The sequence below is a fragment of the Zosterops lateralis genome (genome assembly GCF_965231275.1).
Source record: "Zosterops lateralis genome assembly, chromosome: 31".
Classification (NCBI taxonomy): domain Eukaryota; kingdom Metazoa; phylum Chordata; class Aves; order Passeriformes; family Zosteropidae; genus Zosterops; species Zosterops lateralis.
In genome coordinates this window covers 2,790,612-2,804,055 of record NC_139791.1, presented here as the reverse complement: position 1 = coordinate 2,804,055, position 13,444 = coordinate 2,790,612, and the positions used below count along the sequence as shown (strand labels likewise).

General features: G+C 49.4%; 1 protein-coding gene across 1 annotated transcript; it reads right to left on the bottom strand.

Annotated features, from left to right (window-relative positions):
- Positions 1-7,410: 7,410 nt before the first annotated feature.
- LOC310920748 (olfactory receptor 14C36-like) lies at positions 7,411-8,343 on the bottom strand (the record flags this gene model as incomplete). The annotated part of the gene is made up of 1 exon (XM_083880807.1): positions 7,411-8,343. One exon carries the CDS (start codon positions 8,341-8,343, stop codon positions 7,411-7,413), a length of 933 nt encoding a protein of 310 aa, XP_083736933.1.
- Positions 8,344-13,444: the final 5,101 nt, after the last annotated feature.

Sequence of the window (13,444 nt, the reverse complement as noted above, 5' to 3'; positions counted from 1 at the left end):
GAACAATCCCTGCTATCAGGGAACAGTATGAGGTTTTGTTCTGTGTCTTACATTGCCTTGAATTAGCCAGAAAGTAGCAAACACAATAGCTTGTTGGTCGTTCTCATGGATGCTTCCTCACGGAAGCTGAAGACACGTAACAAGTTGCTGTGCCTTCTTCATAGATGCTTAAGACAAAAATGCTGATCATAAGACAGAACAAAGAATTTGCTGCCAAAAGACATAAGCCAATGAACAATCATTTAGAGTGCTTGAACATGAGATTTTACCCAATCACAATTGTTTAGCTCTGCCTGCTTTTACTCTGTAGCCACATAAATATAGGGAATAAAGAATAAACGAGGAGATCAAATCTAATCTTATTGATGTCTGTTGGATACTCGGCTCCTTCCTCGCAACAGCCAACAAAATTCGTATAGCTATCTGGGTAGCCTTTTGTTCCTCTGTATGACAGAGATCACAAATTCCACTTCTAGGTGCCTTCCACCTGAACACCCATCTGACCCATGACTCCTGACAGACTACACAATGAAACACAATCCACGGGTTACAATAGTAACCCTTCCTTGGGCAGGGGAATTCCTCTGAATCAGGCTCTCGATTCCTGCACCTCCTATTCCTCGGCATAGTTTTAGCAGTATGCAGTTATAACTTTTGACACAGAGTGGAAGTGTTGCCTCAAAATGAGGCTTGGAGCGGCATCTGTTGGGAAAAGAACATGTAGTTATACTTTTTCACCAGGAGATGGCGATAGTCTCCCAAGATGCTCACACAAAAGGCGAAGGGGAAAATATTCAATCTGGGAAGCCACAAAATACAGCCAGGCACTCCACCCAAATTGCTGGTTATTAATCACTTATCAGACCAGGTCCTCTGTTATGCCTTGCTCTGGGTATATTACTATTAAAATGCATTTAAAAATTGCAAGCAACCTTACATACACCAGAGCTGAGAGCCAACCATATGTCTTGCTGCGCTGTAACCAAAGGACTGATGGGAACCTTGCAGAGTATTAGCCAGGTTTCAGCAGAAATTTCACGATTTCACGATACGCTAAGGGCTGTGTGAATCTCGGCTATAGCCTGTTCTAAAGCCTTTGGAATTGCTGGACAAGTCAAAGCCACCTCTTGACTCAGGGTGTTACAAAATGCAGCGTGAACTATTTTGACCACATATCTCAGCACCAAAAATCCCTCAGCTACCTTCACCAGCTGGGCATAAGCTCTAGCTCTAGGCTCTCTGCTCCCTTTACACAATCAAAGCCACTGGTCTGGGTTTCTTTCTCCTTATTAAGACCTGACTCTAAACACTAACAATTTTCAGGCTCACAAAAACAACTGCAGGTCTCTCATGACTCCAGGCACACTCAACCAAGAAGTTTAACACCGTCTTGCCAAAAATCCCATGGATTCTGTCCAGGACACCAGACAGATCCCTCCACAGAAAAGGGGGAGGGTAGTCCCAATCTCACGCTGCTTCTACACTCCTCTGCGGCTAGAAACTGCACTTTGTAAAAATGTCACTCCACACTCTAGCAACCTTAACCTTCACAAACAACCAAGTACCTTTTCTCAGTTAAAAAAAAAAAACAATCTCAGGGGGGTTTACAGGGAGCTTAAACATTCAACCAGGGCTGCAAAGTCTAAACTCCCCACTGGTTGCCAGGAAAACTTGAATCCCTTCCCTGATTGCTGGGGTTGTGCCAGGCGTAGTTTCAAAACCCCTTTCATGCTGCTCACCCCTTCTAAACACAAAATAAGCAACTTAAACACACACAAACACAAATATTCCTCTCACCTGGTCATGCATCAATCAAAATCTTATTGCCTACACACAGTCAAAGGTCACATATGGTTTAATGCACCATCTAAACTCAATAAATCCTTCTGCCATCTTAGACTGAGATATTCTTCCACTGATGAGGCGGGGATTTTAAATTCCTTTCACAACTTTAAATGCACAAAACTTCTATCTACATTTACAAAATGCAACTAGCGCACTTAAAAAGCATACAGACCAAAACACCTACAAGTCCTCACAAACCACAACACATACAGTGCACCACTAATTTTCCACAGCCTGAGCGCACAAACCCGTAAAACAAAAATCTTTCTACACTACGCACACATTTGGGGCGTGCAGGTCTGCGATGATGGTCTCCTTCAACCCAGAACAGGACCTCTCACTTTCCAAAACTCGTGGCCAGCTCCTCAAACTATGGATTACCAAACCACTTTTAAACCACAAGCCACAACCAGAGCCATCACTGCTCCCAAAACGCAACAAAGCTGGTGATTTCTGCTGCTGGCACTGCCCCCGTCTCAGGACACAGACCACCAATCCACTGATACCAGACTCTGCAGAGCTTTTACAAACAAACCCAGGTAGGCATATATTGTGCACAGGATGTCTCTTGTGTCTTACCAATTGCCTGTTAAACGGTACCTTCTTTTAATTATAAATATGCCACTTGTCTGTAGTTCCAGACGGTTCTGGTCTTTCCCCAGGTACTCAGGAGGACTGCAGGAGCCCTTTTCCCAGAAAATTCCAGGTGGGCACCTGGAGGGGTCCTGGACTCCACCGGCCCTACAGACAGAGAGAGCAGATCTCCTGCCTGGCTCAGCAGAAATTATTTATTTAAAAAATATGGATATTGATCTAGTATCAATACCCAGCTGAATTTTGTAACGGACGAAAAGTCTCTAACAGTTTAAAGTTAGAAAGTGTATGTATATTACAATGCCAGGCAGCGTGTGGGATCGCTCCCAAATAGACATTGCAATTTTCAGATGCTCACAGAGTTCTTTTATTTATAATAGTATTGAATACCCAAAATAGAAATAAATATTCATAATCCTGGTATGTCCCATTCCCCAGTTTGCATGGTAATTAGCTAAAAAGCTATTAAGCATGCATAGTTTGTGCTTTGAAATGGGTCCCTTTCAAGGGAGGGGAGGGGTCCTGAAATGAAGTCTTATTCGTTCTTTCCTTTCTACCTTTTCAAGGCAAATGTGGCAAATGAACCCTTGGTAGGACTCCTGTTTCCTGGATTTGTGACTGTTCAATGGGTTTCTGGGCATGAGAGGTTCTGCAATTGTCTTGCGTTCTTAAAATCTATTTATCAGATTCTCTGTTCCTCATTATAAACACGACTAAACAAACATAAAGTTGACAAGCAATCAGTTATTCAGATCCAGGAGGGCTAATCCAAATCAGGTTTCTCTCAACTAACTACCAACTTTTAATTTTAGCAAAGCCTATCTATGTACTTTAATTAACTCCAACAAAGCTTATCTTTAGCTAAAATCTTAACTTCTTTAAAGTCCTTAATTCCTTGAAGTTTATGTCTCAGTCCATCCCACAACAACAGTCACTCTTGCTTCTAGCCGTGTCTATAAGGTTCCCCTGGATGCCATTGGCCCTTTGGGTCAAGGATTAAGTGCACTGCTTGTGGGAAGATCTAGTGCAACCCTACAAGGGATCTTTCTGCATCCAGGAGTCATTGATGCTGACTTTACAGGCCAAATTTGTGCCATGGTTTTCACACCCTGTCACCATTCCTGAGAAGACTCACATTGCTCAGCTTGCGCATTTTCAGTCACGTGTTCCCAGGACTGCCCAGGGTAGTTGTGGAGATGGCAGCGTTGGATCTGGGGACTGCCACAATTTTTCTGGGCTGTGGACACTTCTAATCAGTGACCACAGATGATGTGTGCCTGGATTCTACCAGATGCCAGCCCACCTCAGATCCGAGGCTTCGAGGTCTGCTCGAAACAGGTGCTAATGTGACAATTATCTCCTTTCATGCATGGCCTCCCATGTGGCCTTTGGTTCCCATTGGTTTGGCTATTGAAGGGCTGGGAGGTAAAGCACAGACAGTCTGTGTTGGTCAAAAACACAGAGGGACAAACAGCTACAGTTTGACCTTATGTCACTGGAGCTCTAATCATCCTCTGAGGGAGGGATGTTTTGGCAGCATGGGGGGTATGGATTGGGATGCATTTTTGATGGGGGCTGCTGTACTGAAGGGTGCACAATATCCTACACTGCCTTTTTGGTGGGTAGTTAGTAGACCCATCTGGGAAAACCAGTGGCCCCTAACAAAAGAAAAGTTGGTGGCCCTTAGGGAATTGGTCCAGAAACAATTGCAACAGGGACACATTGAGCCTTCTACTAGTCCCTGGAACACTCCTGGTTTTGTAATCAAGAAAAAAAATCAAGGAAATGGAGGCTGTTACAAGACGTCCAAAAACATCAATGCAGTAATGGAAAGCATAGGGGCATTGCAGCCTGGTATGCCCTCATTCACCCCGCTCCCTATGGGCTGGAAAATTTTGATCATTGATTTGAAGGATTGTTTTTTTCACTATTCCTTTGCATTCTAATGACAGGCCGAAATTTGCCTTTACTGTACCTGCAATTAATAATGCTGAACCTGTGCAGAGGTATCAGTGGAAAGTTCTGCTGCAGGGCTGTAAGAACAGCCTGACTATTTGTCAGTGGTGTGTGGCTCAGGCCTTGTTTGGAGTCCATGAGCAGTTTCCTGAAGCATATTGCTATCATTATATGGATGATATCCTGGTGGCAGCAGCCACCCAGGATGAACTGCTCAGGATACAGCCTCGGCTGTTCACTGCTCTGCATGCTTATGGCATGCAGGTTGCTCTGGAGAAGGTTCAATAGCATCGTCCTTGGAAATATTTAGGAGTCAAAATTTTGGATCAAACCATTCAACATCAAGAGGTGCAATTCACAAATTCTATTAAGACTCTGCATGATGCCCAGAAACTGCTGGGTACCATTGACTGGTAATATCCTTATTGGCGCTGACTACTGGACAGTTGTGCCCACAGTTCAACATTTTAAAGAGAGACCCTGATGTGAATTCACCTTGGAAATTGACTCCTGAGGTGCGAAGGGCACTGGAGGAAGTCCAATAAGCTGTTACTGCTCATCAGGTTTACTGAGTAGATCCCTCCTTTGATATCACTCTTTTCATTACCAATCTGGATTCTCGTCCTATGGGTATCATTGGCCGATGGAATGAACAATGGTCCAATCCTTTGCCCATCTTGGAATGGGTCTATTTGCCCCCTCAACTAAAAAAGACAGGACTCATGTTGCTTGAATTGATTGCCCATTTGATAATCAAATGCTGTCAGTGGTGTGTATTATCCTGCAAGAATTATTCTTCCAGTAAGGCAGGAAGACTTTGAATGGAGTCTTGTTAACAGTGCTTCCTTGCAAAGTGTGCTGCAAAACTTTTCAGGGAGATCACTGATCACCTGCCCAGTCATAGATGATTGAAATTGGCAGAGTCAGCTGAATTGTCTTTGTGGCCACTAAGTAGTTGGGTGCCAGTGCAAGGACCCACCGTCTTCACTGATGATTCAGGAAAAACACGGAAAGCCATTGTTACCTGGAAGGATGAATCTGAGTGGCAAGTGCTGGAAGGCCACGAGTGAGGCTCGGCCCAGTTGGTTGAATTGAGGGCTGCTGCCATGGCATTCCAGCAGTTTTCTCATGTACTACTGAATTTGGTCAATGATTCTGCTTATGTAGCAGACTTAGCCAGATGTTTGGATTGTTCACTTCTGAAAGAAGTCAATAATGAAACTTTATTTCAGTTGTTGAAAACTTTGTAATGTGCAATCCAGGCCTAAGTTCATCTGTATTACATCCTGTATACTCAGAGTCACACTAACTTACCAGGTTTCATAACAGAAGGTAGTGCCAGGGCTGACAGGTTGGCTAACCCTGCGTGGGTAGCACCTCAGCCTGACAAAATAGCGCAAGCCAAGGCATCGCATGATTTTTCCATCAAAGTGCACATACTCTGCAAAAGCAATTTCAGTTAACACCAACTGAGGCTCGTGACACTGTCAGTTCTCGCACAGACTGTCATGGACTCGCTGCACCTTTACCAGCGGGCGTAAACCTCAGAGGCCTAAAAGCTTTGCAGCTTTGGCAAACAGATGTCACTCATATTGCCGAATTTGCCCAACTTAAATATGTGCACAAGTCTATTGATACATTCTCCTGTGCCATGTGGGTATCTGTTCATACCAGAGAAAAGGGTTGTGATGTTATTTCCCATTGGAGGATGGCTTTTGTGGTCTTAGGAAAACCTTCTTCTGTGAAACTGATAATGGACCTGCCTACATCTCGCAAAATATACGACAGATTTTACAATTATGGGAAATATCACACAAATTTGGTATTTCACATTCTCCAACTGGTCAAACCATTGTTGAACACGCCTATGGCATCTTGAAGCATGTTCTGGAAAAACAAAAAGAGGGAATGCTGTCAGGGTCCGCAAACATATGCAGGGAACCTGATGGTTCGTTTTGGAGATCTCAAAGTGCAAAAGACACAACAGGGGACAAACCAGTTTGCTTAAACAAAAAAATGCACTTTTATTTAGTGCCCACAATGCCATAGTAGGGAAAGAAAATAGAGAATAGTGAGAAAGATAGAGAAAGAGGGTAACGTGGTTATAGCTACCAACGTGGAGAGTCGGAGGTCCTCAAGACGTAGAGATGCCCATAGACGCGATCTTCTCCAGTGGGGTGATCATGAAGGGTGCACGGGATCTGCAGAGTCTTTATAGGTTGGTTACCACAGCGAGTGGCACAGAGCCAAAGAGGGCACAGGGCCAAGGCAGGCACCTGTGTCAGAGTTGGGTGCTCAGGAACAAGTGGCAAGCTGTACCCTTCTAGCACGGTCACTATAGTCAGCTCAGTCCACTGTAACGAGCTACTATTGTTCTTGCATTCTGTTCTTGTGGAGATGCATATCGGTCCTCGGCAAGCGCCCCACCTCAGCCAGGCCAGGGGCTCTCTCCAGTCCTTTCGGGGTCCCGGTTCCTGACCACCGGAGACAGTTGTGGGGCATAACACATCCACAGACAGACTCTGACAAGTGGCCAGGCAGAAAGGGCCCTGGGGCAGTGCTGGGCAGCAGGCTGGACATGAGGCAGCAGTGTGCCCAGGTGGCCAAGAAGGCCAGTGGCCCCTGGCCTGGATCAGGAATGGTGTGGCCAGCAGGAGAAGAGATTCTGTGCCACCTCTGACCTGCCCCCCAGCTCTGCACACAGACGTTGCTGCTCTAGCTCCAGAGAAGGGAACAAGAGGGGAATCATATGTGAAAGCTTTGCTGGGAGATCCTTTAGTTCGTTTTGAGCCACTGAGAGCACAGCTCCTCATTGACATAGTTTAGGGTCACAGCAAAGGTGGAGAGAAACAAAACAAGACAGGGCACAAACAATGGCCTTTCTTTCTGGACACTGTTGAAAAACTAAAACACAGGAAAAACAACAACAACAACAACAACAACAACAACAACAAAACAAGGAAAACTTTGAAAAGTGGCTTTTATTAAAACTATTGGCAGAAATTGGCCAGAAATTTAATGTTTCTGAGATCGTCCAGTGATCAATGTCCACACTGCAGCCTTGAGCTCCTGGTTCCTCAGGCTGTAGATCAGGGGGTTCAGGGCTGGAGGCACCACAGAATACAGAACTGACAGGACCAGATCCAGGGATGGAGAGGACAAGGAGGGGGGCTTCAGGTAGGCAAATGCTGCAGTGCTGAGAAACAGGGAGACCACAGCCAAGTGAGGGAGGCAGGTGGAAAAGGCTTTATGCCGTCCCTGCTCAGAGGGGATCCTCAGCACAGCCCTGAAGATCTGCACATAGGAGAATATAATAAACACAAAACAGCCAAAATATAGAAAAACACTTAGCACAATGAGTCCAAGCTCCCTGACATAAGATGTGGAGCAGGAGAGCTTGATGATGTGTGGGATTTCACAGAAGAACTGGCCCAGGGCATTGCCATGACACAGGGGCAGGGAAAATGTATTGGCTGTGTGCAGCAGTGAATAGAGAAAGGCACTGGCCCAGGCAGCTGCTGCCATGTGGGCACAAGCTCTGCTGCCCAGGAGGGTCCTGTAGTGCAGGGGTTTGCAGATGGACACGTAGCGGTCGTAGCACATGATGGTCAGCAGGGAAAACTCTGCTGAAATGAAAAAGACAAGCATAAAGACCTGTGCAGCACATCCTGTGTAGGAGATGGTCGTGGTGTCCCAGAGGGAATTGTGCATGGCTTTGGGGACAGTGGTGAGGATGGAGCCCAGGTCAGTGAGGGCCAAGTGGAGCAGGAAGAAGAACATGGGGCTGTGCAGGTGGTGGCCGCAGGCCACGGCGCTGATGACGAGGCCGCTGCCCAGGAGGGCAGCCAGGGAGATGCCCAGGAAGAGGCAGAAGTGCAGGAGCTGCAGCTGCCTTGTGTCTGCCAATGGCAGCAGGAGGAAGTGGCTGATGGAGCTGCTGTTGGACATTTGCTGTCTCTGGACATCCCAGCCTGCAGAAGGAGGAAAGACAGTGACATTTGAGGGGAGATTTCTCACAGGAAAGTTACAGCTATTCCTCATAGACCATTCCTTGCCACTAAACACCTCCCCCTTGTCTATGTCTAGGAGAACTTCCTTCACCTTGGTTGCTGGAGCCCTGATTGCTACTGGCCAATGTTCAGTGGAGCCAGAGCTTGACCTGTAGGACACCTGGGAGTCAGGCCTGAGCCCCAGTCAGTGCAGGGGAACAGTGAGGGCAGTGGCCAGTCCTGGTGTTTGAACGTGGATAAAGAATCTCCTCCCAAGGCACGGGAGGTGCCAGGGCAAAGGGATGGGGATTGCTGGAGTCAGAATGAGAGATTCTGCTGTACCTGGGGAGAACAGAGAGTCCAGTGAGGTAGGAGGATTGTTTCAGCCTTAGTGCAGACTGAGAGGAGGTGCTCTGTCCCTCTCTCCTGTTCCCAGCTGCCCTGGACTTACACCTTTCTGAGCTCCACTCCCATGTTACCCTGGAAAGCCAGGAGACAATGCTGAGAGCAGAGGGATCCCTGGCACACAAAGTGGCTCCAGCCGTTCCCAAAGTCAGGCAGAGTCAACTCATTCCCAGCCTGCCCTGCCCAGAGCTCCCCTGGGCAGAGGGAGCTGGGACACCCCATTGCTGTGCTCAGCCTGCACAGGAGGAGCCCAAGGGCTGGGCCTGAGCCTGCAGCTGGAACTGCCATTCCCAGAGAGCCCCTCAGCAATGCCAGGAGCACCTGGGCAAGGCAAGGAGAGAGAGAGCTGGGCCCTGAGGAAAAGCCTTTCCCTGCCCAGCCCTGCACAGCCCCTCCCAGGCAGCAGCAGTGCAGGACAGTGTCTCTGAGGCCCTGGTCAGCAGGGAATGGGCACATGGCAGGAGAGATGCCCTTCATCTCTGGGGCAGCTCTGCCGGCCCAGGAGGGGACTGAGGGCCCCGAGCCCCCGGGCTGAGGGCTGTGCTGGCTGGGAGGGGAAACAGGAGCTGTGCTGCTCAGGACAGTGTGTGCCCTGCAGGGCAGGGCTGGCAGGTGCCACATGTCCTCTGCAGCAGGGCTTCCCTCAGCACTGCCTCCCTCCCTCCCTGCCCACGGCTCTGCTGCTGGAGCTGTCCCAGCCCGAGCTGTTCCTGTGGGCCCGGGCTCCTTCCCTGCCAGTGCTGCCAGAGCCCAGCCCAGCCACTGGGCCAGCTCTGCCCTGCAGCTGCTCGGGGCTGCAGGGATTAAAGAACAGCTCCCCCAGGCCTGGGCACCATGGAAAGGTGATGCTGGATGCATCTGGAGGCTGGGGAGGTGGAGGCATTTGCTGAGGTTCCCAGGAATCCTCAGTGTGATGGTTTAGGAGCCTCAGCCCCTGCTCTGCCCTGCACAGCTGAGTTTCCATTGCCACCCAGCTGACCCAGGGAAAAGGGGAAGCACAGACTGAGAAAAGCTGAGATTCTAGCAGGAAACCCCTGCCCTTTATGAGCTCATGAAAAATACCCTCAGGACCTGGGTATGAGCTGGAGAAAGCTGAGCAGCCCTGGCCCACACAGCACCCTCTCCACAGCAGCAGGACCTGCCCTGGCAGGAGTCACTCCTTGCACCCACAGCTCCCCTCCACCATCCATGGGAGCTCCCAGGCAGGCTGAGAGCTGCCCCTGGCAGGTGGCACATCCCCTGGCCTGGCCAAGAGCCCTCAGGGCTGCAGCACCTGCTCTGCACCACAGCCCTGGGCAGCCCTGGCTGCAGCCCCAGCCTCAGCCCCTGCAGCCGTCCCTGGCAGCAGGAGCCATCCTGCCCTGTCCCTCTGACGGTGCCCAGGGCAGCCCCGCTCTGGAGCACATCCTCCCCCAAAGCAGAAAGGGCAGCAGAGCCAACCTTACAGTGCTGTCAGTCCTGTCCTGGGTCAGCTTTAGGAGATCCCTGCAGCCACAGACTTACTGTGTCAGAAGAGGTGAAGATCTCCCTATGAAGAAGCTCAGAATTTTCCTTGCAGTTCCTCTGAGCTTCTATCTACTTCACTGCTCTCAGGTGCCTGCAGGCAGTGCCCTCAGCCCTGCTGGGCTTGAAGAGAATCTGCTTCTCAGAAGAAGTGCCTTTTTGTAGCTCTTCTTGGTTGCCAGGGGCTGCCTCTGTGCCAGGAGCCCAGCCCAGCTCAGCAGCACAGACACAGCACAAGGACTTTAATGAGCCTCTTGGGGCTTTGGTATTGTTTAGAGTCTTATCAGTCCCTCAGAGAGTGTTCAAAAAACTTCTTGCATACTTTATAGTAAAGTGAAACTCCAAAGTTTCTTCAAGTTTTAATGGGTTCCACTGAGAAAGTGTCCCCAGGTTCCAGTTAGAGCAGAACACTGCAGGCAGCGATGACAGGTTGGGACAAACAAAGCAAAGGTGTTTCTGATGTTGACCAAACCTGGATGTATTTCAGGAATGCCAAGGGCCAAGGCCTGAGCCCCAGCCCCTGCCAAGGCACATCCTGTCCCTCCCTCAGTGCTCAGGGCTCTTCCCAGCCCACTGGGATGTGGGGATGTGCAATGCCAAGGGCAGGACCATGGGGCAGCCCCTGCCAGGCTGCTGAGCAGGGCCAAGGAGGCAATGAGGCCCCAGGGCTGCAAGGGTCACTTGTCTCCTGCTGATGGCTCAGGCCCAGGCCCAGCAGCCATGGCCCAAGTGCTGCAGGAGTTGGCTGTGTCAGGGCCTTGCAGCTGCTGCCCATCCCTGTGCCCTGTGCAGCCCAGGCTGTCCTACGGTGTCCATGCCCTGCGCCTCTGTCCCTGCAGGCTGTCGTCATCCCCCGGCTGCCCCACCTGGCTGGGCCCTTCCTTTGCTGACAGCTCTGCCTCCTGCCTGCCTCTGCCTGGCCACACACAGCCTTGGGCTGCTCCAGACTCCTTCTGGGCGATATGTGCACCACAGCCCTGCCCTGGGAAAGGAATTCCTCTCTCCTTGTGTTCAGCCTTGTCCCTCCCCAGCTGTGCTTTGCATTAAGTTTTTCTTTCTCTGTCTGTTCTCTGCTATGTCAAAAGGATCCACCATCCCTGAAACCACCCTTCAGTCCCTCTCAGGACTCTTCTCTGCTGTCCTCCGTCTCCACTCCACTGAGCACAAAGCTCGTTTGTCCCTATATAGTGGTCATGTGCTTGAAGGCCTCCAAACCTCTCCTTGGGACATCTCTGGACACTTTCCAGGTCTTGGCAAATGAAAACATTGTGCTTACAGTCTAAGAAAATCTCCAGTGGCCATGGCCAGCCTGATCTGTCTGTTTTGGCTACTTCTGTCTTGGAGCAATCCTTGGATATACAGAATTTGGGAGGCAAAATTCTAATTTTGGCCATAGCCTCTGCACAGGAAGGCTGATTCTTTTCCATAGAATGGAAGTCACAGAGTCCCATTGTTTCAGGGGCAAATGAGAGGTGGCCACAAAAGCCCACGGCAATCTATTGCTGACAAGTTTATTTCTTGATACCTTTGATACCCTTGCATATACCAAATATTTTTCTGGAAAGTGCCAATTTTGGCAATGGGTATTTATAAAGAGGGGCAATTCTTTTTCATAGGAATGAAATCATGGACCCCCAGTGTTCCATGAGAAGATGAGAAGCAGCCCTTGGCATTCCAAGATCAGCTGGACCTGTCAGGTGGCCCCTGGGAGGCCAAACCAGCCAGACCTGTTCCATGTTCCCTTGGTTCTATGGTGGCCCACAGCGTCCCAATGGCCCACGAGGCTCTGAGGTGTCACAATGTCCCCTAGTTACACGTGGCCATGAAGGGTTTTAATGGTCTCCATGGTCCCACAAGGCCCCAAAGTGTCACTGTGGCCCCCCTTGGTTCCATGAGTTCCCACAGAGTCACAATGGTCTCCATAGGGAGGAACCAACCAAGCCCCCGTGTCACAGGGGCAGATGAGGGGCAGCCACCAGAGGCCAAGGGCAGCCAGATTAGATGGTGCTGGCAGATTTTGTCTGGGACCTATCCCTGGATATAGGGAATTTTAGAGGCAGAATACCAATTTTGGACAATAACGCTTGGTGGAGAAGGACGGTTCTTTTCCATAGGAAGGAAAGCACAGAACACTGATGTTTCAGGGGCAGATGAAAGGTGGCCACCAGAGGCCAAGGCCAGCCAGATCTCTCTGTCCTGGTAGCTTTTGTCTGAAAGCAATCCTTGTATACAGGGAATTTTGGAGGTGGAATCCCACATTTGGCCATTTCTGTGTTGATAAGTAGGATGGTTCTTTTCCACTGGAAGGAAAGCACAGAGCCCAAGTGTTTCAAAGGCAGAAGTGGAGAGAGGTGGATCCTGGGAAGCCAAGACAGCCAGAGCTGTTTGTCCTGGCAGCTTTTGCCTGGAAGGAATTCTTGGACATAGAGAATTTGAGAAGAGGAATCTCAATTTTGACCATGGGCACCTTGACAAGAAGGAGAGTTCTTTTCCATTGGAAGGAAAGCACTAAGCCCCAGTATTTCAAAAGCAGGTGAGAGGCAATCCCCGAGAGGCCAAGGGCAGCCAGACCTGTCTGTCCTGGCAGCTTAAACTTGGGAGCAATCCTTGGATGTGCAGAGTTTTGGAGGTGGAATCCCAGTTTTGGCCACGGGTCCCTGGTGGAAATGGATGGTTTTATCTGTAGGAAGGAAAAGCACAAAGTCCAAGTGTTCTGGAAGAAGATGACAGGTGGCCACCCATAGGCCAGGCCAGACAGACTTGTCTTCCCTGGCACTTTTTGTCTTTTTGTCACCTTTTTGGGGCAAGCTTTGGACATAGGGAATTTTGGAGGTGGAATCTCAATTTTGGCCAGAGCTGCCTGGACAGGAAGAAGAGTTCTCTATATTAGGAAGGAAAGCAGAAAGCCTCAGTGTTTCGAACATAGATGAGAACCATCTCTTAGAAAGCCAAGGGCAGCCAGACTTGTCTCTCCTGGCAGCTTTGGTCTGGGAGCTATCCTTGGATACAGGGAATTCTGGAGGTGGATTCCCAACTTTGGCCATGGGCACCTGGACATGAAAGGTGTTTCTTTTTCCTGTAGGAAAGAAAAGCACATGGTCCCAGTGTTTCAAAGGCAGATGAGAGGTGGACTCCAGGTGGCTAAACCAGCC